We start from the raw sequence: 27,122 nt of genomic DNA, 5'->3' as shown, positions 1-27,122 counted from the left end.
CATTTATTTTGTATTACTTTTAGTACAAGTGCTTATAAGTATAAAATCTCTTGCTGTATTCACACATTCTAAACTTGCAGCTCCTTTTGGATGAAGACTGGTTTCCTGTCGATTTAAATAAAGCAATATATTCGATAAGTTTTTCAAACCTTTTTCTTTTTTTTTTCCAGACATCAACGAGTGCAGACAAAACAGTGATAGTTGCCATGATGATGCAGAATGTAGAAATAACATTGGTTCATACAGCTGTACCTGTCGAGAGGGTTTCAATGGTGATGGCTTCAATTGTGAACGTATGTACTTGCAATTTTAAATTTATATGTTTAAATAAGTAATTGTTTAAAAATATTGTTATAAAATTTATTTTTGTTATTTAAACAGGAAATAGGTACATTAATTTAAGTTTTTTTTACATATGTATGTCTTTATATGTTTAAATATGTTATTGTTTAAAAATATTGTTATAAAATTGATTTTTGTTATTTAAACAGGAAATAGGTACATTAATTTAAGTTTTTTTACATATATATGTCTTTATATGTTTTTAAATCTATTAATAAACCAAGGTATATGTAAAAACACTTCATATAATAGGTCTATTTCTTTCTTGTGCAAATCTGTTTAGATGTAACTTTTTATTACAGCAAATGAATGTTTCATTCCCAATACACCTGCCTATGCTTCTATTGTTTCACAAACACGAACACGATACATTGCAACCAACACCATCACATATGAATGCAATGGTGGGTATGGAATGGTGGGAGAAGATACCATAACTTGCCAATCTGATGGTTCATGGTCTGCTGATCCACCAACCTGTGAAGGTAAATTGTTTTATTAAATTTTTACTTATGCTTTAAAACCACATTCTTTACATATGCTTTAAAACTACATTGTTTTTGTTATTTTTTACCTCTATGCTTAATATTTACTGTACTTTTATGTTCAGCTTAATTATTTTATCACTTTCTTGATTTTGAACTGACTGAAATGTTGAAAATATTTTCAAATTGTTGTTTAGTTAAAATTACAGGCAAATATATGATGTGGTTTAATTTTCCCAATTTAGACAATGATGAGTGCACACAAAACACACCATGTGATCCAAATGCATCTTGCGATAACACCCCTGGAAGTTATACCTGTTCCTGTAATGAAAGATATACTGGCGATGGAGAAACTTGCACTGGTAACAACCTAATAAAAGTCAAACCTAATTCTGACCAAAATTAATTACAATTTTTTTTTCAGAAATACAGTGTGGTTCCCTTTCAAATCCAACTTCTGGCACGGTTACCATTCCCTCACAGACTGTTGGCGGTACAGCAACATATTTATGCAACACTGGTTATGTCATTCATGGAGCAACTACCCGTACATGTTTATCAAGTGGAAGTTGGTCTAAATCTCCACCTCAGTGCATAGGTTCATATATATAACCAATCTATTGATATTTTTCATTTCATTGTTCAAAAATAATGATTTTTCAATAGTGATATTTTTATTCTTCCAAATTTATTTTGTAGATGAGAACGAGTGCATCACTGGAGCTCAATGTGACATTCATGCAACTTGTTCCAATACTATTGGAAGTTACACATGCCAATGTGATCAAGATTATACTGGAACTGGAGAAGTTTGCACAAGTATGTTCAAGATATACTGAATAATAATAAGTGTTTGTTATCTACTTTGATTCTTCACAAAAAGAAGCTTTTTATAGAATGTCTGCGTTGAGATCTGTGTACAATTTATCATAGTGTATCTTTAAAATATCAATTTACCTATTTATTTATTTTATTCCAGAAATAACGTGTGCTGAACTCTCTTCACTGGATAATGGAAGCTTGCATCCAGAACTTCAACGACGATATGATGTAAACTCATTTGTAAGATACAGATGTGACACTGGTTACCAACTTACCGGAAGTCAAATTATTCAATGCACTTCTGATGGTCTTTGGTCAGAACAACCACCAACTTGCGAAGGTAATTATTTCAAATTGATTTTAATATTATTTATTATTAGCACTGTCAGTTGTTAAGTTCTGATGTTTTAACCAAAAGATACCTGATTTGGCGCACATAATGGATATTACTATAAAATTATGTGAAAAACAATGTAAAAATGTATCACCCACAAAGTTATACACATTATAACTTGCAGAGTGACATGAGGTGTATGAAATTTTGCAATGAGCATAGTAGTTATTCCTTTGTGCAGTTTCATAACACTTTATGTTTCTTAGATATTAATGAATGCACCCCTCGGTTAAACGAATGTGATTCAAATGCAAGTTGTGAAAATTCTGTTGGAAGTTTTACTTGTACTTGCAACAGTGGCTACACTGGAACTGGTATTTTCTGTGAAGGTACGTTATCACATCTTACTTTTATGATGCAATAAGTTCAGTTTTTCAGAATTTTCTCTTCTGCAGAAATCAAGTGCCAAAAGCCAGCAGAGATTTTGAAAGGAAACTTAGATCGCCACCTTCTTGAGTACAGCATAAATGAAACTGTTACATACACTTGTTTGAGTGGTTACCAGATTGATGGGGAAGAGAGCCTTGTGTGTCAATCAAATGGCCAGTGGTCTCATCCTGAGCCGTTGTGTGTTGGTAAGACTTAAACACAACACAGTTATGTTGTAATTTAACAATGTGATTTTCAAAATAATATGGCCAAGACAACTTACTTCTGTAAAACTTATTTTTGTTGCATTTTTGTACAAAACAAATATTTCATCTTTCTGAATTATTAAAGTTAAAGGCTATTTTGTTAACTTTTTAAATTTATTTAGACATTGATGAGTGCAATGATGATATCATTACTAATCCTTGTGATGCCAGTGCAACCTGTGAAAATATTCAGGGAAGTTTCATATGCACATGCAATTCTGGATACACTGGTGATGGTCTTTCATGTGAAGGTAAAATTTATGACCAATCTTAGGGTCCAACACTTAAGTTATAAAACAAAATAATTTTTTTTTTGATACTGGCACACAATAAAGTTAGTTGTTCACTTTGATAGAAAAGGCTATGAAAACACTCTGTATTTTTAATAAAGCTAAAATTGGTTTTATTTGGCAGAACTAAGTGTCATATATTTGGTTGATCCAACTGATTTGTTTTTTATTCTAAAATTGTGAATTTATTTTTAGAAATCACATGTTCCACCCCATCAAGCCAGTTTGCTGAACTCCTCTCACCTCAGGAAAGTTACAGAGTTGGAGAAGTAGCCGAATACATTTGTGGTGTTGGATTTACACTTATGGGTAGTGCTAGTATCACATGCACAGATAATGGACATTTCTCCGATCTTCCGCCAACTTGCACAGGTAAAGCTTAATATGTAAAGTCAATATTTTGCTGACATCAAATACTTTTAGCATTTTAATAAGGGATATTTGTTTATTGAAGCTTTAATTTAACTGCATCAACCTTTATTTATTGATTTAAATGTATATATGAATTTTGACATCAAAAGGGGCTTTATGTAATGGTAATTAAATCTATGTCAGAATACTTATATAAAAAATATAAATTGCTTTTAACAACTTGTTTTAGCCTTTTGCTGTATACCTACATTCTCTTTTTAGATGTAAATGAATGTAGCAGCAGTCCGTGTGATGTAAACGCAGCCTGCACAAACATCAGAGGAGATTTCACATGTACATGCAACAGTGGTTACCAAGGAAATGGAGACACTTGCACACGTAAGTTGTCTATTATAAAAGTTATATAATCAAAGAAAAATATTTTGCACAAAAAGTAGGATATTTCTTTCCTTTAAAGAGTGTAGTTTACTTGTTAAATAATCTTAATTTATCTCTTTCTATTTAGTGTAAAAAAGTAAAACCTTTACTGTAGCTCCATTTTGGTTTAAACCCTATTGTTCTGCTTACATTTAAAAACATTAAAAAACGTCAAAAGCTTTTTAATCCTATTTTTTTTATTCATCTTCTGCTTTTCAGAAAACCCTATTACCAAGGTTTATCAATAATATTAATTTATTGATCATATTTTTTTAGGTATCACATGTCGAGACCTAAATGCGCCAGACAATGGTTTCATCAGCAACCGACGTGATGAATATGTATCTGGCAACACTGCAGTGTTCCGTTGCAACAATGGATATGCCCTCAGCTCAAGGACACCACTGAGGTGCATGGAGTCTGGTGATTGGTCAGATGTTGAACCAACTTGTGAAGGTAAAAATAAAATATGCATTGACTAAATGTGTTTGAAACCTTACATTCAATATTGTGGGGTGGTGACTAAAAATGTGTCTAAAAATCTATTTACAGACAAGAATGAATGTGACCCTACCCTACCAAGTCCATGCCACAGTCAAGCCACTTGTTCCAATACACAAGGAAGTTATACTTGCTCCTGTAATGATGGATACAGTGGTGATGGAAGCTTTTGCTCACGTAAGTTAGAATTTACTTGTATATGGGTACTTGCCAGAAAAACTAGCATTTAACCTAAGTTAGTTTTACATTTTCTGCCCTTTATGGTATATCTTTCAAGCATGTATACTGTGCATTCAAATTTAATAGATGCTAAGCTATAACAAAAATTCTTACTGTGCAGAAATTACCTGTGGCATCTTGCTACCAATCGCACATGGAAGTTTCACTCCACGTCGTACAAGTCCATACCCAATCTTAACTGAAGTTACATTTTCATGCAATTCTGGCTTTCAGTTGGTTAGTGATGCGGTCATTGTATGCCAAGCAGATGGTACTTGGTCAGATGAAAGACCACAGTGTGAAGGTAATGGAAACTTATGTTGAGAATATTATTGTTTAAAAATATGTTTAAAATTTATATATCCATTTAATAAAATTAAATATTTATCGTTTTTAGTGTTTGAAAAATAGTGTATATTGCACTCAATTAACACCCAATAGTTTTAAAATAATAAAAGTTTAATTCATTAAATTACTTATAAAAAATGGCTATAAAAATACTTTTGTGTCTAATGCTATTTTATCTAATGTTCATTATTAACTGAAACAACGTTATTCAGATATTAATGAATGTGATGATCCAACGAAATGTGACGAAAACGCAGTGTGCACCAACACACGTGGAAGTTATCAATGCACTTGCAACTCTGGGTTCAGGAAAGTGGGAGATACCTGCGAGTGTAAGTTGAACTGATTTATTATTATACTGATAAATTTTTACAACTAAAACAAAAAAAATAAAAGTTTGCTTTATTCAGGAAAATGTAATTTTTAAGTTCTGCTTACATTTAAAAACATTAAAAAACGTCAAAAGCTTTTTAATCCTAATTTTTTATTCATCTTCTGCTTTCCAGTAATCACATGCGTTGAGCTTTCTGCACCAGTAAGAGGTTCTGTAACATTTGATGAAGATACGCCATACCCCCTTGGAACAACTGCAACATACTCATGCAACACTGGCTACACTGTAATAGGAATAAGCAGTTTGACTTGTTTGGGTACTGGTCGGTGGTCTTCCACTCCACCAGCATGTGAAGGTAAAATTTTAGCAGCTTTCTATAGGAGCTTTTTACTATATATATTTTTCCTATGCTTCCACATTTACTTCCTAGTTTTTTGAAAATAATTTTTCTATCCTTTTTTTCATGTTTTAACAATATTCTCACATAGTATTAATTTTTCAAAAAAGTGCAAATATTTCAAGGTTAATCTATTTCAAAATTAGGCATTGGCAGTTTATTTAAAAGTAAAATTATCTTAACTATTTAGATACAAACGAATGCAACACCGTTTTCCCATGTTCATCTAATGCTAACTGTGAAAACACTGATGGTAGTTACACTTGCACATGCAAGGACGGATACAGTGGTGATGGAATATCTTGCACAAGTAAGATACATAAAGATAATATTTTGTAAAATCTGTTCTAAATATAGCTGATTTTTAAAAACATTTAAATTGTTTTTTATTTTTTTATAATATAAACCTAGATAAAGAAAATTAAGTATTGATTAAACTATTTTTATGATTTACAGAAATTCAGTGCAATAGACCAAGCCATCCTGATCAGGGTAGAATTGTTGGCAGCAGAATCTTCTTGAAATACGACATTGGTTCAACTGTAACTTTCCAATGCAACAGTGGGTACGACTTGGTTGGTGATGCAACTATCACTTGTGAAGATGATGGTTCATGGTCCTCTGATGAACCAACTTGCACAGGTATATATGTGTCATATTATGCCTGTTTTATATGTCAGCATAAGGTAAATTGTGTTAAAAAGTTAAGAACAGTTTGTGCATTACTGTCTTTTACAAAAGATTCTTGTTACAACCCACAATTTGTGCAAAATGATCACAAATGTAATATGACACAAATTCAGGAAGACTGTTGTCTTTTGTCCTATACTTCAATAAATTCATTGATAAATTTTGCAGATACTGATGAATGTTCTGCAAACATCAGCCCATGTGATGAAAATGCGGAATGTACAAATGTTGCTGGTGGATTTTTCTGCACTTGTAACCATGGATACCGAGGACCTGGCAATAAAGCAGCTCAAAGAACATGTGAACGTAAGAATATATGCACGAATATAGCTTTTACTCCTCAGTTAGTCATTTAAAATCATCAATTTACTACTACTGTTTGCAGTGATTATAATTGCTAGTTCAATTTTTCTCCATAAAAAAAGACCTAAAATTTTATGTAAAATTTGTTTAGTGATTACTTGTGACGATCGACCTGCTCCAAGTCGTGGCAGTGTTACATCTGAAAGTTCTTCCCCCTTTTTACTTGGAAACACTGTTTCATATTCATGCGACAGAGGTTTCACTCTTCGTGGTATTAACAGTGCGACCTGCCAAGAGAATGGTTTTTGGAGCAGCAATACACCCGTGTGCACTGGTAATGTATTTTATATTACTTACTAAAAAATTCAATAATTTGTTTCCATAAATACTTTAACAAAATTCTCTTTTAAACATTATGTTTTCACAAGTACAAATGCTGGTTCATTTTAATTAATGAATTTAACTTTTCAGATATAAATGAATGCGGTCGGAATCCATGTGGGGATAATGCTATTTGTAACAACCGCGATGGTGGATTTGAATGTGTGTGTATCGATGGTTATTCAGGAGATGGCCAAATCTGCACATGTAAGTACTTACTTTACTTTACCACGCTTATTTTCTTCAAATTAAATGCAAAAATGCTTTTAACTGTAAGTGTGTTTTAACAACTGCTGTTTTGTCACTATATCCAGTCTTTTTGTTTAAAATATTTTTAATTCTTTGGTACCAAAATCAAAGATACAAATAAAGTTATTATTATATTATACTATTATACTCACAGAGTTTTATTGAATTTAAATTTCTATTTTTATTAGACTGTTTTTTTCAAACATATATAAATACACAACCTTTGTTTTGCAGTAATTCAATGCAGGGATCCAGAGCAGATTGTTAACGGTCGAATTGTTTCCACATTTGCTGGAAGTAATGGCTACATCAGGAACAGTGTTGTTAGATATGCTTGCAACACTGGCTTTGTTATGGATGGAGATAACGAACTTACCTGTTTGGAAACTGGCGTGTGGTCATCTGACTTTCCAACATGTCAAGGTGAAAATATAATCAAATAATTATTTTTTTAATTGTTTTGTGAGACTTGTTGGTGAGTGTGTGGATTTTTAACTGGGAATAGGTTGTGAGAGATTGGTAAAAAAATATAACTGAAGGTGTTCTTTACCTTAAATTGTTTTTTTAAAACTGATTGATGAGTGTGTGCATTTTTCAATTAGAAATAAGTTGGGAAATTTTTCTTCATTTCAGATGTTGATGAATGTTCTTCACGAATAAGACCATGCGATTCAAACGCAAGATGTGAAAATTCAGTTGGAAGTTTCACTTGCACTTGTAACAGCGGTTACACTGGAACTGGCTTTGTATGTGAAGGTAAGTCTTTATTATTCCCTTGTATAAAAATAGAATGTTTAACTCATAAAAATAAGATCAGTTATTGAAAAGTATAACTATGTACCATAAAAAATTTCTCTTAAAGGTTTTTAATAAAAAAATGTTGTTTTGTATAATGAAAAATAAAACTCTTTCAGAAATTACTTGCCGAAATCTTTTAAGTTCTCGCCACGGTTCATTCTCTTTGTCCCTAAATGGAAATGTGATTGGGTCTGTTGCTACTTTCACTTGTAACCCTGGTTACACAATAAGTGGGGATGCTACTTTAACTTGTGGTGATGATGGAGCATGGTCAGGATCTGAACCATCATGTGTTGGTATGAAAATTTATTTATATTTATTTTATACTTTTACACAAAAACATTTTAATTGTTTTTGTAATTTTTTTTTTTAAAAATATAAAAAGTAAACTTTTTTAGCAATGGTAAAGACTGTCATCTAGTTCAAGTAATACAATCTGTTGAATTCAATAATTTTACAGATGTAAATGAATGCACTGAGGGTGACAGCCCTTGTGATGAAAATGCTGAGTGCGTGAACTTTATTGGTGATTACAGATGTACTTGCAATACTGGATACGAAGGAAATGGAATTCAGTGCAGCAGTAAGTACTACTTAGTACCAATATATATATATAGACTATTGTTTATAGATATATAGTAATTCATAAATATCTCTTGTGACAATGTTTAACATTGTATTCTGTTTGAATGTACAAACTATTACTTTAAATATGACAACGAAGCTCAGAGCTTTTGTGGTTTAGATTTTACTTACATACTTTCTATAGGTTGTATGTATAGTCATTAGTTTATGATCTTTTACTAATATATTTTTTTAACTTTAAATAATTTAATTTTACAATGCATACCTTCTGACCAAATTTTACAACCTACAGAAGATATGTATATAGTAAATAATTTGAATCTCTGTCAATGCAGAAATATCTTGTGGAGAACCTATTGTTCCAAGCCATGCCAGTATAGTTGATCCAAAGAGTGGATATGTCTATGAAGACGTGGTGGAGTATCAATGTGATGATGGTTACAACATTCAAGGATCAAGCACTATTACTTGTCTTGCAACGGGAAGGTATTCAGACTTCCCACCAGTGTGTACAGGTAATTTCATGTTTATGAATGAATGTGACTTGCTTTATCCTTGCAAGGCCCGAAAACGATAGTCATTATGATACGGGTGTTCTGTTTTATACACCTTGTGCCAGCTTACGAGTTACCACGAATAAGTTTGTAGGTTACTTGGTCTAACAATTGTAGCAGCATTCAGCCTTAAACCATAAAATATCATGCTCAATTTTTTCAGAGTATTTTTTTTACAAATCATTTGCACTGATATACATGCAGCGAGATTTAAAATAGCTTCACCACTAGAATAATATCTTCTAATATTCCAATTCACAGATGTTGATGAATGCCGAGACAATCCATGCCATGCTGATGCTGCTTGTAGCAACCGTGGTGGAACATTTGTTTGCACTTGTAATACAGGTTACAGTGGTGATGGAATTACTTCTTGCACAAGTGAGTTTATATTTCATTTTTATATCATGCATTACACTTTTTATAACATATACCAATTTTTATAATATGTGCAAACTACAGTTTTTATAACATATAACATGCAAACTCTTCAGTTTTTATAACAGAAAACTACAATCTCTGTGCCAATTTAAACATAATGGTTTCGAAATTTTTTTGAGTTTTTTATAAAACTCATTTAGAAAAAAAATGCAGCTTTATTTATAAAAGAAAATTAGAAAACTTACAAAATAACCTATACTTCTAGAATAATAATGTAAAAAAAACAGATCTGAACCCATTTTCCTTTTAACTCCTGTTCAGTCTTCACTTATTATTATATTCTATTTTTTTTGCCATTCAGGAATCACATGTCCAAGCTTGTCTGCCCCAAGTAATGGTTTCATCAGCAACACACGTGATGAATATGTTGTCAACTATGTTGCCATATTCAGATGTAACAATGGATATGAACTTAACAGCCAAACACCTCTTACGTGTCAGAGCACAGGCTCCTGGTCACACGAGGAACCAACTTGTACAGGTAAATTTTGTTGAAAGAAACGCTCTGTAATAGGAGGTATAGGTTGTAAAAATAAATATGTTCTGCTTGCCTAATTGGAGAAAATGTCATTATATGTAAATGTAGGTCCTCGTTTTATCAATTTGGGAGTTTATGTAAATAAAATGATGGTTTATGTAACACTAGTTTTGTTATATAAGAATATAGTAATTTCTGTTTTGATAAATCGTTAATAAACATTTTATACAGACAAGAATGAATGTGACCCTACCCTACCAAGTCCATGCCACAGTCAAGCCACTTGTTCCAATACAGTTGGAAGTTTCACTTGTTCTTGCAATGATGGATACAGTGGTGATGGAAGCTTTTGTTCACGTAAGTAGAAGTTCTGTTCATAATGTAACAAATAATGAGACTTTTGTCATTTAGACAACAACTTTTTGTTTCTCTTTATGTTATATGCAATATTTTATTTGAATTTTTTGTATGTATCAGATGAATGAAACTGTTTACTTATTTCCACAGCTGTTCGTTGCTCTCAACCCAACATTCCCAGCAATGGAAGAATTACTGATCGTTTTATTTTCACTCATTATGATATTAACAGTAGTGTAACCTTCATCTGTAGAACTGGTTACCAGATCGTTGGTGTCGAAACCATCACATGTGAAAGCAGTGGTCAATGGTCTGATCAAGAGCCAACATGTCAAGGTACACAGCTTTATTCTCAAAGTTTTTAACATTATATCGTGGGCTAAATCTTTAGTATATAGTTTTGTTTTCAATGTGTTAAAATTTAAATAAAAATGTAATGAAAAAGTGGTTTTGTTTTTTTAAACATTTTTAAAATATGTTCATTAACACTTCACACAACATTATTTCAGACATTAATGAGTGTTCAGCTCCTGACTTGAACCAGTGTGACAATAATGCAGAATGTACAAACAGCGAAGGTGGACATACATGTGCTTGTAACCATGGTTACCATGGAAATGGAAGGCAGTGTACTTGTAAGTAATATTATTTTAGGTTTTATAACTTTTTAACCAACACTCAAGCTTTAAACAATGTTTCTTTTTCAGTGATTATCTGTCCAGACAGACAAGCACCAAGCCATGGCACCCTTTCAACAGATAGCACTAGACCATTTACATTGGGAAATACTGTTTCCTACACTTGTGACAGTGGGTACCAGCTTAGTGGCAGTGACAGTGCAGAATGCCAGCAGAATGGTGTGTGGTCTGCACGAGAACCAACATGCAGAGGTAATAAAACCACAAACATTTTAAATTTATAATTTCATACTGGAAATTTATATTTATTTTTTTAAACTTTATTTTGCTCTTTTATAGATATTAACGAATGCCTGAGTAGCCCATGCAATGAAAACGCAGTTTGTGGAAATTTACCAGGAAGTTTTGAATGTACATGTCGGGTAGGATACTCAGAAGATGGACAACAATGCTCAGGTACCATATCACTCTTTTTAGGCTTGTGAATGCCTCGATCCTAAGTAGTTATACCTAATTTTTTAATATTGTTTGTTTTTTCAGCTATACAGTGCAGAACACCAAACCAAATTCCAAATGCACAAATCATATTTACTTTTAAAACAAGCGATGATTACACTGTGGGCAGTTTTGTACGATACAGATGTCTCACTGGTTATAACAGTGTGGGTTCGAACCAAGTCACATGTCAGCAATCTGGCCAATGGACAAGCTTCCCAACCTGTGAAGGTAAAGTTTGTTTAATGACTTATACAGCCATCTATTGCTGCCTATGCCGTATGTCCTTTGTGTTGTGTTAAGATAACAATGTAATGCATTTTTGTATTGCTTCTAATCATACTGTTTATGACAGATATTAACGAATGTACTGCTCAAGAAAGTCCATGCGATCCAAATGCAGGTTGTGTAAACACACCCGGCAGTTATGAATGTAATTGTAATGCAGGCTACACAGGTTCTGGAAGCTTCTGTCAAGGTAAGCTTCTCTTAACTTGCTTTGAAACGTTTTATTTATGTAAGCTCGTTCTCAAATAATTAAATATCAATTTTTTACAGGTTGTAGAATTAAAATACAACATGGTTTTTCATAAAAAGTAACACAACTAAACTATTTAGTTCACAACACTGAGAATACTCACTTGATTTTCACATACACTAAAAAGCTAGACTTTAAAAAATTATGTCTTAAATTGTAGAGATAAAGTGCAGAAATATTAGAAGACCGTTGAGTGGTTCATACCAGTCAACTGAAAGCAGCAATATCATCGGAAATGTTGTCACATTCGAATGTATTGATGGTTACACACTGGTTGGCCAGGCATCTATTACTTGCCTTGATACAGCTTTGTGGTCGGATTCAGAACCAGCTTGCAGAGGTTAGAAGTGAATGAATGCATGTATCACTTACTTATCACTACCGGAACAAACAATGACACTCGTTGTACCATGAGTGCCGTATTTTAAACACCTTGTGCTTTTTTATAAGTTTATAGGTATATGACTGTTTTGTTGAAAAAAGTTATTTTTTATAGCCGATAAATTGATTGACTGTTGGGTTGAAAGCAATAAGTGACGAAGATTAGATAACTTTATATTGTCATCCCTTAGATGACAATGAATGTATTGATGGGACCAACAGTTGTGACACCAATGCAAGATGTGATAATATTCCTGGATCTTACAGATGTACATGCCATACAGGATATACTGGCAATGGAAGACAATGCTCAAGTAAGATTTCACAATATTCTATAACTTCTATATAATTGTGATAATTAATTGATTTTGTTTATTTATTTTGACCAGTGTTGAGTAAAAATTAATTCTTAACCCCTGATAAAAACCTACATTTCTCTGACTGAACCCCCATTTAGGTTCATAGTTGTATCATTGGTGATCAAATTTAGTCAGCCTTAGTTACAAGCATAATTAACATAGGGGTGTATATTTTAGGATTATGACATTCAGTTTATCAATGGCAGTAAAAAGCAAGCTAATGAAGTAAAAATCAGATTTGCAAAATTTTTCAAATATTTATTTGTTGTAGGGTCTTCCTGCTCCATACCGCCCACAACTGGTGCAACAATATCAAGTGGGGAAAAATCTGTGTATTTGGTTGGTAGTGTGATAGTGTACTCATGTGGAACTGGATTTACCATGAATGGTCCAAGCAGCATTACTTGCCAAGCCAATGGTCAATGGACTTCCTTGCCTCCTGCTTGTTCAGGTATTTATATTATTTTATAATTTAAAATTGATCCATAACACAGTAATGGTATGCACTCATTGTCATTCAGTGTATTTAAAACCTAATTTACAAGTTAGATTGACTTTATTTTAATAAGTTTTGAAAATTTTATAACCTAGATATTAATGAATGTGCGGATATCTTCAATCAACCATGTGACCCACATGCAACCTGCACAAACACACACGGAGGTTTCCAATGTACTTGCAACACAGGTTACAGTGGAAGTGGAAGTTTTTGCTCACGTAAGTTATGTAACAAAATTGTGCATATGTTGTGCGATTGTACGCATAATGATCATTAAACTATTTAAATAAGAATGTTTTGTTTATTTAAATTACATAAATTGTCAAACTGGGCTGTGAAACTGTGTAATATGGAATAAATGTTTGAAATGCAAAATGATAATAACATACTTTTTATTTTACCAGTGCAATAAAAATCCATGTTTGGTACAACAAATATTATTTTCTTTCAATTGTTTTTTTTTTTTGTTTACACAGAGGTATCCTGTGAAGAGTTGCCAGCTCTAACAAACGGCCGACATCAATCCTCAAAAGCTGCAAGATATTCCGTTGGTGATGTAGTTACCTATTCGTGTAACACTGGTTACTTGATCAGTGGTTCAGACACATTAACCTGCAGTAGTGATGGTGTTTGGGACAACATAGCACCGATCTGTATTGGTAAGTTGAATGTATTGAGACTGTGTGCTGAATAACCTTGTACGGAAGGTATGAATAACCATTTTGAGTTTTATTCTGTTATAGCTTAGTTTTATTTCTGTTACATTTATATTTTTTAACTGTTCTTTGTTTTTAATTGTTTTTATATATTTTTCATAATTAGATGATGATGAGTGCCTAAACGACCAACCTTGCAGTGTGAATGCAGACTGTAACAATAACGTTGGTTCTTTTACTTGCGTCTGTCAGAGTGGATACCAAGGAAATGGAATCAATTGTCAAGGTAAGTTTTGTAAATGTATTTTACCATGAGCTTTTATAGGTTTAAAAAACATTATTTTAAACGCTCAAAGATATTTCTGCTATTTTCCTCTAAAACGCTTGCAAGAATATTTTTCTCAAAATATAAGTTTAGGTGAGTTCCAACTCATTATTAAAGATTTTTATCATAACATACCTGTTGCAGAAATCCGATGCGCACGCCCTACATGGCCTCTGCACGGAAGTTTTGCTCCAGAAGATCCTTCTTATGGCGTTGGAGATACCATAGCTTTTGAATGTGAAAATGGCTATGGTTTGGACAGAGATGCCACCATTGAATGTACAAACACTGGAGAATGGTCTGGACCATACCCACGCTGCACAAGTGAATATTTAAATTATACTTTTATTTTTTTCACTTTTAACTTGAATTATACTTTTATTTTTTTAACTTATTTTGATTTTTTTTAACTAAAACGATTATCTGGGAATATTATAAAAAATTATTTTATGTAACTGCTTAGTCATTTTAACTATTTTTTCTTTGTAACAATATTGTGTTTTAAATAAAAACTAACCAAGTTATTTTATGTACTGCATATCAGTTTTAACTATTTTATTTCCAAAAGACATTGATGAGTGTGTCATCGGGAATGACTGTGGACCAGACGCAACTTGCACTGATACCATCGGAAGCTATCAGTGTGCCTGTAACATTGGTTACTATGGCGATGGAAGAACATGCAGACGTAAGTAACATTACTTCTTAACTATAACTATATTTTTAATTTGTTAGCTTTTTGTAACTTGCTGTTTAAATTTATTTTATCCCTTTAAAGGACTTACAAAACAATTTTTATTGATACCACCAACAAATTTTAATATATATATTTCTGTTCAATTTCAGGTTCTGTATGCATTCCACCAAACAATGTAACAGGTGCAAGTTACACTCAAATTAAAGATGAATATGACTCTGGCAATCGTGTTACTTACACCTGTGGCACTGGATATCGAACCCACGGATCATCTGTTTTAACTTGTCAAGCCAATGGACTGTGGTCAAGTGCTGAACCTACATGCATAGGTGAGAAAACTGTGACATTTTAATTGATGGTAATATTTTAATTTTTGTCATGATTTTAAAACTGCTAACTTTATGTTCCTACAGCTTAAACACATTAATTTTGTTAAAAAAAGTAACAAATATCTTTGACCAAACTTTTCTGTAATTACGGCACCTTTTTGCCGCAAAAATGTCATTATCATTGTTAACATGTAGATGATGATGAGTGCACACCTCATGGAAGAATTTGTTCTCGTCAAGCTACATGTCTCAACTCACCTGGTTCATACACATGCACATGCAACACTGGTTACACTGGGAATGGTATCTTTTGCACAGGTATGATATTCAATGTTGTTAACTGCAGAAATAAAGTAAATCATTATAATATTAATAATAATAACTTTTATTTGTCTCTTTAATCATGATAGCGAAGATTTAAAAATATTTAAAGCGAAAAGACATGATATAGTGACAAAACAACAGTTGTTACACGCTTACAGTTAAAAACATATTTACTTTTAATTGGAAGAAAATAAGCATGGTCACTACACCCATTCATTTATATTTTTATTTTTCAAGATAGTGAAACTGTTGTATATTTTCTTGCTATAACTTCTAACATTTTATCTTGGTACAAACTATTTTGGTCAGTCTCCGTCCTGTTTTTTTTCTACCTAATATAATTAAACATTCTTTAATGGCAGGAATTGTATGCCAAGTACCACCAGTCATTAGAAATGGTCGATACGCTCCCAGGACATTGGATGTTTGGGGACTTGGTGTTGAAGTGAGATACCAATGTAACAGTGGTTACACATTAAGGGGTGCCAGCCGTATTTCTTGTATCAACAATGGGCAGTGGTCAAGTAATCCACCAGAGTGTGAAGGTACATATAATTTAGATTTAGTTGCATGTAAATGTCTAATTAATATACCTTGAATGAAAACCTAATTACACTTAGCAGTAAAAGATATACATATGAATGTTGCTTATTAGTATATAGAAAAAAAACAGTAAAATTTATTTTTTCTGTTTTTAATTTTTTTTTTCTTTTTGCAGATACTAATGAGTGTGCAGACCCTTTTAACCAACCATGCCATCAACATGCCACTTGCACAAACACAATTGGTGGTTACAACTGTGCTTGCAATGCTGGGTATAGTGGAGATGGTAGTTTCTGTGAAAGTAAGTCAGGGCTAAGAAATATTATTAAACAAAATCTAATCAACCAAAAAACGTTTTTTATTTAAAAAAATATTTTTTCATTTATTGTATCAAAAGAGTTCGCAAACCATGTTCCTTTGATTTTCTGAAACAATCTGTACATTTTCTTTTTGCATTAAGATGTATTTATAGGACCTGCATGCGGCCTTCCACCATCCATTTTACATGCAACATACGCTCCAAGCAACAGGCAACGATTTGCAGCCAACTCAGTAGTCACATATACATGTAGTAGTGGTTACAGGATATCTGGTGGTGGTACAGTGACTTGTCAGCAAGATGGCTCATGGCTACCAGCCCAACTTCCTACATGTGAAGGTTAGAAATTGGTTTTAATTAAGAAATTTTTTGATTGGATATTTCACATTTAAAAATAAGATAAATTTAGACAGAATTTTTTGGGGTTATTAGGTCATGATCCAAAAGTAACATAACAAATACAGTAACAACCTAAACATTTTATTACGTTTTTAAATAAGGTATATAGCATAAGGTCATTAAACTTAACAGTAGAAATTTTCATGATTGTATTTAATCTTAAATGGCAGTAAAGTACAAAGGACTACCTGTTTTCTAAAATAAAAACTTTTATGCAGATATCAACGAATGTAATGAAGGTCATGACTGCCACTCCCACGCCACCTGTACAAACATACCAGGCAATTATCGCTGTACGTGCAACACTGGATATTCAGGATCTGGACAACACTGTCAAGGTTAGAAAAAAAAAACATTTTAAACCAAAAACAATATAATTTACATCCAATGCTTTTTATAAAAAAAAACAAAAACAAACTAGCTAATTCAAAATTACACATGTAAATTTTGTTTTGTTTTCTTATACAGAAGTAACATGCAATCCACCTGTGAACCCAAATCAAGGTTTTTATATCCCAAGAAGCGCCCCCCGATGGTATGCAGGAATATCTATACAGTTCCAGTGTAATAGAGGATACAGGGTCGTTGGAGAAAGCTCAGCAACATGTCAGAACAATGGACATTGGTCTTTACAGACACCACCATGCACAGGTATTTCTTTTTATTTGATTAAAGGAAAAAGTGTTTTTAATATCTGATTAAAGACATTTATACTTTGCTATTGAAGCTACTAAAATTACAATCATGCAACAGCTAAAACGTAACATGATTTTGAGCTTTGACAATTAAAAGCAATATGTTCATATTTTGCAATAACAAATTCTAAAAAACTTAATGAACTAAACAATAATATTATTTTTTAGATGTAAATGAATGCCATAATGACCCAAGACCTTGTAGCCAACATGCACAATGTGTAAACAATGAAGGAAGTTATAGATGTACTTGCTCACTTGGATATTTCGGTGATGGTGTCAACTGCATGCGTAAGTTTATTTTAACTCTCGTTCTGCAAAGTTACGTTTCACACTGCTTTGTTTTGGGGGCTTGAGCTTTCAATAGATTTCGCTTTACAATAAATTATATTTGCACATGTATGGCACTGCGGCAAAATGGTTCAGTCATACTTAAAAAAACTTACCTACAAAGTTACGTCGAGGTCATTTGTAAGTGAGCATGGGGTGTATAAACAGAACACTCATGTTATAACCACAACCGTTGCCTGCCATGCAAGGGTAAACATGTGGCATTCATTTACTCATTCATTCATTTCATACAGAGAGAACATGTTCTGAGCCGCCAGTGCCACACCAAGGAACATTTGCAAGAGATGGTAGAGTTGAATGGGTTGTCAATGATATTGTTGTGTATTCGTGTAACACTGGGTATGCTCTTCTTGGACAAAGGCAAGCACAATGTACGGACAGTGGTCAGTGGAGCCCTGTGCCACCAACCTGCAGAGGTACGTTATTCTTTTGTGTATGATACTTAAAAATGTGTACTAGGCATTCTTAAAATCTTAACTGTATAAATAATAAATAGGTTTTGCAGAAAAGGCAAACAAATTTCCAAATTTTTAAGAACATTATTTTGTTTTGTTACATTGATCTATAACTAATGATAATTTTCTTTTAGATGTAAATGAGTGTTTGAACTCGAATCCTTGTCATCAAACAGCAACATGTGTAAACAATGAAGGAAGCTACACATGTAGATGTCCTCATGGACACCAAGAAGAGGGAGAGTCTTGTGTTGGTAAGTAACTGCTTTTCTCTTGTGTTAATTGTTTATGCTCCAGCGTAACTTGCGCTTAACACTACTCCAAAACTATTTAAAGGCAGTATAGACTTAAAATTTAACAAAATTGTTTCAATACAATAACTGTAATAAATTCCTTGAAGCTGACTCTTATCTGGTGCTGATAAAGTTCAATGCTTCTTGTGTAAGGAAATACAGTAAGAATATGTTGCTTAGAAAATGCAACAGTCAAAAAATACAACCAATTATATAATAAAATAGATATATTTTCGCTCACTTCGCATCTTTAGTCTCTTATCCAAAAAGAAATAATACAAATTTGCTGATTTTCTTTATGTTACTACAGAATAAATAACCTGTATATTTAATGTTGCAGCGATTACCTGTTCTGTACCAACACCACCAGCCAGAGGAACAGTTTCCCCAGCAAACCAATTTCTCTACAGATTCAGTGACGTAATAACCTACCGTTGTATTCCTGGATATGAAATTGTTGGCAATGCTCAAGCTAACTGCATGGATAACGGAGAATGGTCACACCCTGTACCCCGATGTGATGGTAAACTGAAATAAAAATAAAACCTACACACATATATAAATTTTCTTTTTATCTTATTTCTAACTACCTCAATAACTATAGCTAAGGTATATAAACTATTTATAGTTTAATATACTTACATTGTGTTTTTAAACAACCACAATTAATACATTTTGGGCTTTATCGGGTTTTCGGAGTGAAGGCCAACTTCGCATGCTTTGCTGAAGAACCTTGCCAATATACAACATAGAGTAAAAACAATCAGACTTTGGAAAATATCTATACTATCCTGTATTCTAAAACTTTAAGAAAACAGATTTAAAATATTAATATATTACAGACAAAAATGAATGCCAGCAAGCTAACCCACCTTGTCACCAACATGCTGATTGTGTAAATGAGGTTGGCTCATACACTTGTACATGCAGAGATGGATTTGTTGGGAATGGAATAACCTGCACAGGTGAGGATATGGTTTGTTAAACTACTAATAGAATATTGACATTTCAAAAGTTATTTGCTTTATTGGCTACATTGGCTAATTTTGATTAACTATGTTGTTTATCTTTTTGGCACTGCTTAGATGTCATAGGTAACCTTATTTTCTTCATAGTATTACGAATTAGTATATATCCTTTAAAAATTGAGTATGTTTTTCTACTTTTTCATATAAAGTTAAAAAAGTATAACTAATACTGTTGCTTGGTGTATATATTAGTACAGTCTTTCCAACGAAAACTGATTCTAAAATTTATTTGTATTTATTTTTATTAATTTACCAAAACAGTCCCTGTCTGCCGACCTGTCACTCGACCAACTCATGGAACTTTCTCAACATCGGATCCTGTATGGAGAGTTGGGACCGAGGTCACCTTCCAATGTTCTAATGGATACAGCTTGGTTGGTTCTGCAACCATCACTTGCCTAACTGGAGCTGTATGGTCACACAGAATACCTGCATGTCATGGTATGAACTATTGATGTTTTTTTGTTTTTTGTTATTAGAAAAAACTTAAGTGTGTTTGCAAATTCCTATTTTTGTATACTTAAATTTATTGCCAATTTTTTTGAATGTTATTTGGTTAAGAGTTGTGTCACATTGATGTATGTGAAATACTGACAACAACTCATATTCTGCAACTTTTCAGATGTTGATGAATGTATTGATCCCAACATTGAATGCAATGAACAAGCTTCATGCTCCAACACAAATGGTGGATACAATTGTGTATGTAACCGTGGTTACTCTGGTGACGGTCAAGTGTGTACATGTAAGTAGTAGAAATCAAAGTAAAGTATGTTCTAAAATGTTCTAAGGTTACACCACATGCAACAATATATCAACCAACCATGAGGTGTCGTTTTACTTTTCGCTTGCTGGATTTTCTTTGCCTAGAAATATTACTGACTAAACTAAATATCTTAAAGACTTATCTTAATCACCTACAAAGTAATATATCTGGTAACTCGTAAGCTGGCACAAGGTGTACGAAACAGAACACCCATGTTATAACGACTATCGTTTTCCGGTAACAAGAAGATAAAACAAGTTACTTTTATTACATTACATCTTTATTTAAGTCCAAATCCTTGTTTACCACAGTGGTAACATGTGAAGAACCTCTGTCGACTTCCCATGGCTCTTTCTCTCCACTTGTTGTGCAAGGACCACGTCAATACAATCATGCCGTCACATATCATTGCTATGATGGATTTATTTTAGAAGGAGCATCAACAGCAGTTTGCCAACAAAACGGACAGTGGTCAAACCCACCCCCTACTTGCAGACGTAAGAGACAAATTTTTTTTTAAATACTGGCTGAATGACAAACTATTGAACTATGACAAATTATCATTTGTTATTGGTAACTTAATTAATTTGGTTTGCTTTATAAAAATGTTTAAAAGAACTGGTCAGGATTTGTGATAATGTATGTTCCTTTTTTCATGGTGATATTTAACATTTATTTGTAACATCCTACATTTGCCAATTTTATTATATTTCTGCACTTCAAAAAAGTAAAAAATTAATAAAAATATTTAAATTTTTTAACAGGCGACATCCCTGATGTAAGGTGGTGCACTGCTAGTGGTGATCCTCATTATGATACCTTTGATGGACAACATTATGAATTCCAAGGACAATGCTTGTATGACTTCATCAAGTCAACTAATGTTGCTCATGCTGCTGGTCACCCACAACTGACAGTGCAGGTCGGATTTAAAGATATTTTTTTAGTTAAGAAAAGTTTGAATTTAAAACCACAATTTGTCGAATTTTAACCATCATTAAATAGATATAACATTTAACTTGTTAATTTTTTATTTTTAACAGACCGAAAATGAAAGAAGATTTGGCTTGACTCATGTTACCTGGTTGAAAAAGGCAATTATCAGGCTGCCTAATATTGTAATCGAACTGAGGAAAGCTCTTGTTGTATTGGTAAGTACAACCTTCTTGAGAATTTTTAAATATTACAATATAAATGTTTTTGTCATGTAAAAATATTTTGTGAATAACAGTTTGTGAATTTATATAAGAAATGGCTTAAATGATCACATATTGTGCTAGTACTATGTATCAGTACGACAACACTAGAATTTTTAAATTGATGCACAATTCTTAGATTTCTTTTCCAAATTCTTTAAACATTAAAGATTATTCACTTTCATTTGTTTGCTACTTAGTCCTGTTTATTAAAAAAATCGTTTTCAGATCAATGGAATACAAACCACTCTTTCATACGATGATCCAGCAAGTGGTGTAAGCGTTCGCATTAGTGGACGTTATGTAACAATCACTACATCGTTTGGAATGAGACTTAGATATGATGGAAATCATTACCTAACAATTGGTTTGCCCGCTTCATATGCTGGTGCTGTTGAAGGTAATTGGCTATTACATATTAAAACATTTCTAAATTTGACTGATCAAAATGTTTTTCCAAGTCATTTAACTAAAAACTAGCAATATTTTATAATTTTATATTAAAGGTACTGTTTTATATTATCCATTCATTCATTCATAATCATGCAACTTGTAGTAAATAGGAAAAAAGTTTTCCCCAAATTCCAAGCCCGTGAACTGCTTTGCCGTAGGATCCCACAAATATAGAAAAATCAAGCAATGATCAGTAGAAACTGAACTACAGCTGACACTTTGATTTCAATTTAGGTTTATGTGGCAACTACAACGGTGATCCAACAGACGATATGATTGACAGATCAACTGGGCAAGTTGCATCAAGCAGTGTTGCATTTGGAAACAGCTACCAGATTAATTCTGCCGATGAGTAAGTCAACATAAAATTGAGTTTATTATTGTAAGCTTGTTGCCCAACAAAAAACTCCATCTTTTGCATTATTTGGGTCTAAAATTCCAAACAAACAAATATTTACAATGTTTTTTCCCATGTACCTCTAGATGTGCAGCAGCATCTGCAACCACTTCTGCGTGCACCGCTGCGCAAAGAGCAGATTATGAAGCTCAGTGTTCTATAATCACAAATCTCAATGGTTGCTTCAGTGAATGCCACTCAATTGTTCCACCTGAAACTTCATTCCAGGTGCATTTTTGTTATAAATTTCTGTTTCATTAGATCTAAAATACTTGGTTGTAATTAGTATAATAATCAATGGTATATTGTATTCTAGAATTGTGTGTTTGATTTGTGTGCATTCAATGGAGAAAAAGCTTCTCTGGTGGAAAACGTTGCAGCGTATGCAACTGACTGTCAGGCCAATGGAATAACTCCTTGTATTTGGAGAAATGTTATTGGAGCACGTAAGTTATGACAAAATGTATTTGTAATTTTGGCCAAAGTATTGGTATATAGTATGAATATTTTTTAAAAAAATAAATTTTAAAGTTGTAGTTGGCCTTGCATGTTATTTTTCACTTATATTTACCAAATATTTCAGCATTGAACTGCACAGCAAACTCACAATACAAGTTGTGTACATCTGCCTGCCCAAACACATGTGTAGATGCCACAGCAAGCTCATCTTGTTCTGATGTTTGCACTGAAGGTAAGGAAGATCTTTTATTATTTTACAAAACAACTTACATAGATTACCACATTACTAATGTTTAACATATATAGTTTTTCCCAATGCCACTGCTGTAAACATAACATACAGGTACTTCGATTACAAGGCATAGTAGATAGGCTGTTAGCGCTCATTTGGTGTAAAACATAGCATATTTCCAAAGTTTGTTCTACCATTCGCACAGACTTTATCAAGGAATGATAAAAATAACAGCTCGCATTATATAATAAATTCAATCTTTTCACAACATGCTCCGAGTTTGATTTTTCTGTAACAGAACAAAAATGTCCTGTAAAACCAAGAGTTTCAAATAATTACATTATGAATTTGTTTAGGAATCAATATTTGTTTTTAGGATGTGAATGTGATGATGGATTCATTATGTCCGGTACCTTTTGTGTTCCTTTTTCCCAATGTGGATGTGTTGATAATGGAAGATATTACATGGTAATCTTTACTACATTCACTATGTTGATATGAAAATATGATTTTTAGGATTTCAATTATACTAATATTTGTATGGAAATAAAAATTACTTTTTACAATTCATATAATTGCTAATGGCTTAATGTTTTTAGCAGCATTTTTGAAATTACTAGTAAAAATATATAATTTGTTTACAGAATGATGAAAGCTTCTACACCGCCAACTGTGAGAGACATTGTGATTGTTTGAACGGTCAATTGTTGTGCTCTGATGCAGGCTGTCGAACTGGAGAGAAATGTGGAGCTGATGATGATGGAAGGTTGAGATGTCTTCAACCTACTTGTAAGTTGTTGATTATAATTAAATGTTTAACACAGTGTTTTTAATCGATTAATTATTTTTTATTAAAATTTTATTACATAAATTTTAAAACTTCCTAATGCCGAATGAATGCCTGGGTGTTAATTGTTTATTCACACATGTTGGTCCAACTTGCCGCAAAATTAATTTCCAAATTTATCAATAATTTTGTAACTTTAACAATCACACAATTTGTTTGTTTTTTTGTTTTTGATTGTGTTTTTAAGTGAATAATTATTCTTTATTAAAATTTTATTACTTTAATTAAAAAGTTTCCAATGCAAAATCAATGCCTGAATGTTAATGGTTCATCCACACATGTTGATCTAACTTACCATATTGCCTTAAAATTACTTCCCTAGTTTAATAATAATTTTGAAACTTCAATAATTCCACCATTTATACATCAGCTTCATGCAATGAAGTACCAATCGGGAAAAACATCCGACTTCCCCCATCATGTGCAGTGACTTACTTTGATGTTGGTGCATGCCCATCCGTTGTTTGTCCTGGCACAAACTTTTTCGAGACGCAGTGCTGTGGTGTGGTAGAGCGAAGGATGGTACAAGTTGATTGTGGAAGTAAGTGTTAAAGTTTTTAAACATAAATCAGTTTGGTGCATTTCTTAATTTTGTAAAAGCAACATTACATTGTCAGGTTTCATACGAAATCTTAAGTTTTAATTTTATTAAATCCATATTCAGATGGTGAAACAATTTCTGTGAGCAAAGTAACAAGATGTGGCTGCAGTACATGCATCAAACAAACAATTACAGTTTCCGGAAAGTAAGTCTAATTTTCAAAAAAATTAAAAAATTGTTTTGTTTTTCTTTTTTTTCACTGCATATGCTGCTACACTATAAAAGTATTGGTATTTTTTATAAGGTCTTTTTTGATCAGTGCATGAAAGTTAAATCATTTAAAACTAATATGAAAAATTACTTTCTTTCTCTAGGGTATATGGACTCAATGCTGATGGCACAGAAATGCCCTTGAGTCATGGTACTGTCATCAGGAACAACAGATCAGCTGCCACAACGGATGTTAACGGGAAATTTAGTTTAAATGTTGATTCCGATGTCGATCGACTCGTGTTGACATTTGTTGATAGATTTAGGCGACTCATGACCACAACGAAGGTAATTTAATACATCACAATCATGCTCTAATACATGTGCACTTCAACACTTGTATGTGTTTTGTCTATTGGTTTGTGGTTCGGCATTTAATTATAAAAAACAGCAATATTATTATCTGGCAAATCATATGCAACCATATTTGTGAACACCATCCTACAGAGAATTGAGAATGTGTGCACTTTTACAATACTTATAAATAAAGAGAATGTAATTAAACATTTTATTTTCACTCAAAGTATCACAAATTGAATTTCAGATATTGGAATTCAAGAGATTGGGAGGAGCAATCTTCCACAACATCCGAGTTCCTCTTAAGGAATCAGTCCACAACTTCATCTCCACCGATCGTGGTGACTTCCATCCAACATCACACGGTCGCACCAGTGTCATTAACATCATGGTGGAACCGAACTCCTATTTCCAAAAGAGTGGATCTTCATACAATGGCAGGGTAATGATCAAACTCAATGTGGTTTATATAGACAACTATTTAGAGAAAATCTGCGTGTAAACTAGGCATTTTTGTAAAGGTTTGGTAGCCTAGACCACTGATGTGTATTGTATTACTATCATGAATCACAAATCTTACAAAGCAAATTTTCACAGCAAAATTCGTTAATTGAATCTACTCCCAGGTTCGTTCCAGCATCACATACATTGATCCTCGAGATGTTTCATCTTATCTGGAGGCACCAAGTGATCTCCGAACAGAAGATGGAAGAGTGATGAGGTCATATGGGATGTTTGAACTTGATTTCAGAAACTTCCAGAATTACGAACTCGATGTCAGAAATGTAAGAACTATTTTATATTCTTATTTCATGTGAGTGTAGCAAAAAAATGTTATAGAATTTTAATAATTGTGTTTTGTAGATAGTTTTCACAATTTTTTGAATATTTGTTTTAATTAAAAGTTATAAAATGTCTTATCATACATCTTTAAGTTTTTATTAACTTTATGCAAACCACAATTTGTTGATTGTTTGAAAAACCCTTCATTGTTGAATGTTTGTATTTTCTTAGATTCGAATTTCTCTTCAAGCTAGTGAGGTTGGTATTCTTTCTGAACAACGGCAAATGAGGATGTGGTCTCTTAATCCAGTCAACGGACTGTGGTATGATGAAGGAGAAATGGCTGTAAGTTTTATTTATTTCATACTACATAAAAACTTTCAAGCAGCATGTTTTGTTCTAATCATATTAACATGGGATGCTATTTCAGCTGATATCATCTGCGCAAGGAATGCAATTAACTGCTAACATTGCTTTGGTTCAAACTCGAAGATTATTAAACATCGACGTTGCTTCGCCAAGAACTTGCTATGCTAAAGGTTTTTATTGCCCTTTTAGTTTAAATAATTGTTTCATTACTTTAGTGTTGTTTGCAAATTACTACAATTAATCCATAAAATCCATAAAAAAACATTTATTGGTTTATTGTACTAAAATTACATTAATTTATCAAAATAGTTTTAGTATGTACATTTGTGCCAACACAAAATCAAACCTTTAATTTTTAACAGTGCGTGCATATGGATCTGATGCATTCAATATCTGGGATCAAGTTTCATACATCTTGGTGGATGCTGTTTTCAGAGAAGCCACTGATAGTAGATGGAGGAACTTTGGATCATCACTCACACTTCCTAACTCAGGAGCATGCTTAAGAGTCTTTTGTGATGTTGCTGACAGCAATGCTTTCACTGCAACATTTACAGGTAGGCTATAATAGGTTTGTGTGACAAAGAATTGTTTTCACTTAGTATGTAAATCTGACTATTACAAAATATCGTTTTTTTTATTTGTAAGTCGACTTTTAAAAATAAATGTGCGTTTTTTAGCCTCACTAAATGCTGAGAAAAGCTTGGATGCAGCTTCATCTATTAATCAAGATTCAGCTATCATTGGAGTGTCAGATGAAATTCTGCCACTCATCAATTACAGGTAACAAAAA

The 27,122-nt window shown here is 32.7% G+C and overlaps 1 protein-coding gene across 2 annotated transcripts in view; it reads left to right on the top strand.

Moving 5' to 3' along the window:
* LOC149740465 (uncharacterized) overlaps nucleotides 1–27,122 on the top strand; it is a 61,068-nt gene that overhangs the window by 32,109 nt on the left and 1,837 nt on the right. Inside the window, exons 73-148 of one of the 2 annotated variants that reach the window (XM_089873053.1) lie at nucleotides 171–293; nucleotides 645–827; nucleotides 1,073–1,192; nucleotides 1,255–1,428; nucleotides 1,530–1,649; nucleotides 1,810–1,992; nucleotides 2,253–2,375; nucleotides 2,442–2,621; nucleotides 2,804–2,932; nucleotides 3,167–3,343; nucleotides 3,605–3,721; nucleotides 4,037–4,216; nucleotides 4,313–4,438; nucleotides 4,602–4,784; nucleotides 5,041–5,160; nucleotides 5,335–5,517; nucleotides 5,750–5,869; nucleotides 6,016–6,201; nucleotides 6,418–6,555; nucleotides 6,704–6,886; nucleotides 7,024–7,140; nucleotides 7,417–7,605; nucleotides 7,816–7,938; nucleotides 8,097–8,276; nucleotides 8,441–8,563; nucleotides 8,901–9,080; nucleotides 9,381–9,500; nucleotides 9,862–10,041; nucleotides 10,270–10,395; nucleotides 10,546–10,731; nucleotides 10,905–11,030; nucleotides 11,103–11,285; nucleotides 11,373–11,489; nucleotides 11,574–11,759; nucleotides 11,884–12,006; nucleotides 12,227–12,406; nucleotides 12,639–12,761; nucleotides 13,078–13,257; nucleotides 13,398–13,523; nucleotides 13,782–13,964; nucleotides 14,128–14,247; nucleotides 14,431–14,610; nucleotides 14,855–14,974; nucleotides 15,133–15,312; nucleotides 15,508–15,630; nucleotides 15,999–16,181; nucleotides 16,355–16,480; nucleotides 16,652–16,837; nucleotides 17,116–17,235; nucleotides 17,366–17,548; nucleotides 17,761–17,883; nucleotides 18,177–18,359; nucleotides 18,533–18,652; nucleotides 19,032–19,214; nucleotides 19,534–19,656; nucleotides 19,981–20,160; nucleotides 20,342–20,464; nucleotides 20,797–20,982; nucleotides 21,250–21,407; nucleotides 21,529–21,636; nucleotides 21,910–22,081; nucleotides 22,369–22,486; nucleotides 22,618–22,759; nucleotides 22,848–22,977; nucleotides 23,115–23,222; nucleotides 23,599–23,690; nucleotides 23,867–24,011; nucleotides 24,440–24,610; nucleotides 24,734–24,815; nucleotides 24,985–25,168; nucleotides 25,425–25,619; nucleotides 25,804–25,962; nucleotides 26,192–26,305; nucleotides 26,391–26,499; nucleotides 26,692–26,886; nucleotides 27,010–27,112. In XM_089873053.1, coding sequence (XP_089729179.1) covers nucleotides 171–293; nucleotides 645–827; nucleotides 1,073–1,192; nucleotides 1,255–1,428; nucleotides 1,530–1,649; nucleotides 1,810–1,992; nucleotides 2,253–2,375; nucleotides 2,442–2,621; nucleotides 2,804–2,932; nucleotides 3,167–3,343; nucleotides 3,605–3,721; nucleotides 4,037–4,216; nucleotides 4,313–4,438; nucleotides 4,602–4,784; nucleotides 5,041–5,160; nucleotides 5,335–5,517; nucleotides 5,750–5,869; nucleotides 6,016–6,201; nucleotides 6,418–6,555; nucleotides 6,704–6,886; nucleotides 7,024–7,140; nucleotides 7,417–7,605; nucleotides 7,816–7,938; nucleotides 8,097–8,276; nucleotides 8,441–8,563; nucleotides 8,901–9,080; nucleotides 9,381–9,500; nucleotides 9,862–10,041; nucleotides 10,270–10,395; nucleotides 10,546–10,731; nucleotides 10,905–11,030; nucleotides 11,103–11,285; nucleotides 11,373–11,489; nucleotides 11,574–11,759; nucleotides 11,884–12,006; nucleotides 12,227–12,406; nucleotides 12,639–12,761; nucleotides 13,078–13,257; nucleotides 13,398–13,523; nucleotides 13,782–13,964; nucleotides 14,128–14,247; nucleotides 14,431–14,610; nucleotides 14,855–14,974; nucleotides 15,133–15,312; nucleotides 15,508–15,630; nucleotides 15,999–16,181; nucleotides 16,355–16,480; nucleotides 16,652–16,837; nucleotides 17,116–17,235; nucleotides 17,366–17,548; nucleotides 17,761–17,883; nucleotides 18,177–18,359; nucleotides 18,533–18,652; nucleotides 19,032–19,214; nucleotides 19,534–19,656; nucleotides 19,981–20,160; nucleotides 20,342–20,464; nucleotides 20,797–20,982; nucleotides 21,250–21,407; nucleotides 21,529–21,636; nucleotides 21,910–22,081; nucleotides 22,369–22,486; nucleotides 22,618–22,759; nucleotides 22,848–22,977; nucleotides 23,115–23,222; nucleotides 23,599–23,690; nucleotides 23,867–24,011; nucleotides 24,440–24,610; nucleotides 24,734–24,815; nucleotides 24,985–25,168; nucleotides 25,425–25,619; nucleotides 25,804–25,962; nucleotides 26,192–26,305; nucleotides 26,391–26,499; nucleotides 26,692–26,886; nucleotides 27,010–27,112 — 11,326 coding nt within the window. The remainder of the gene's footprint in view (nucleotides 1–170; nucleotides 294–644; nucleotides 828–1,072; nucleotides 1,193–1,254; nucleotides 1,429–1,529; nucleotides 1,650–1,809; nucleotides 1,993–2,252; nucleotides 2,376–2,441; nucleotides 2,622–2,803; nucleotides 2,933–3,166; nucleotides 3,344–3,604; nucleotides 3,722–4,036; nucleotides 4,217–4,312; nucleotides 4,439–4,601; nucleotides 4,785–5,040; nucleotides 5,161–5,334; nucleotides 5,518–5,749; nucleotides 5,870–6,015; nucleotides 6,202–6,417; nucleotides 6,556–6,703; nucleotides 6,887–7,023; nucleotides 7,141–7,416; nucleotides 7,606–7,815; nucleotides 7,939–8,096; nucleotides 8,277–8,440; nucleotides 8,564–8,900; nucleotides 9,081–9,380; nucleotides 9,501–9,861; nucleotides 10,042–10,269; nucleotides 10,396–10,545; nucleotides 10,732–10,904; nucleotides 11,031–11,102; nucleotides 11,286–11,372; nucleotides 11,490–11,573; nucleotides 11,760–11,883; nucleotides 12,007–12,226; nucleotides 12,407–12,638; nucleotides 12,762–13,077; nucleotides 13,258–13,397; nucleotides 13,524–13,781; nucleotides 13,965–14,127; nucleotides 14,248–14,430; nucleotides 14,611–14,854; nucleotides 14,975–15,132; nucleotides 15,313–15,507; nucleotides 15,631–15,998; nucleotides 16,182–16,354; nucleotides 16,481–16,651; nucleotides 16,838–17,115; nucleotides 17,236–17,365; nucleotides 17,549–17,760; nucleotides 17,884–18,176; nucleotides 18,360–18,532; nucleotides 18,653–19,031; nucleotides 19,215–19,533; nucleotides 19,657–19,980; nucleotides 20,161–20,341; nucleotides 20,465–20,796; nucleotides 20,983–21,249; nucleotides 21,408–21,528; nucleotides 21,637–21,909; nucleotides 22,082–22,368; nucleotides 22,487–22,617; nucleotides 22,760–22,847; nucleotides 22,978–23,114; nucleotides 23,223–23,598; nucleotides 23,691–23,866; nucleotides 24,012–24,439; nucleotides 24,611–24,733; nucleotides 24,816–24,984; nucleotides 25,169–25,424; nucleotides 25,620–25,803; nucleotides 25,963–26,191; nucleotides 26,306–26,390; nucleotides 26,500–26,691; nucleotides 26,887–27,009; nucleotides 27,113–27,122) is intronic. The other variant, XM_089873054.1, reaches the window with a different exon arrangement.

Source organism: Ciona robusta, chromosome 2, assembly GCF_009617815.1.
Source record: "Ciona robusta chromosome 2, ASM961781v2".
Lineage (NCBI taxonomy): Eukaryota > Metazoa > Chordata > Ascidiacea > Phlebobranchia > Cionidae > Ciona > Ciona robusta.
The sequence above is the reverse complement of the archived record's forward strand: the minus strand, read 5'-3'. Positions and strand labels throughout refer to the sequence as shown.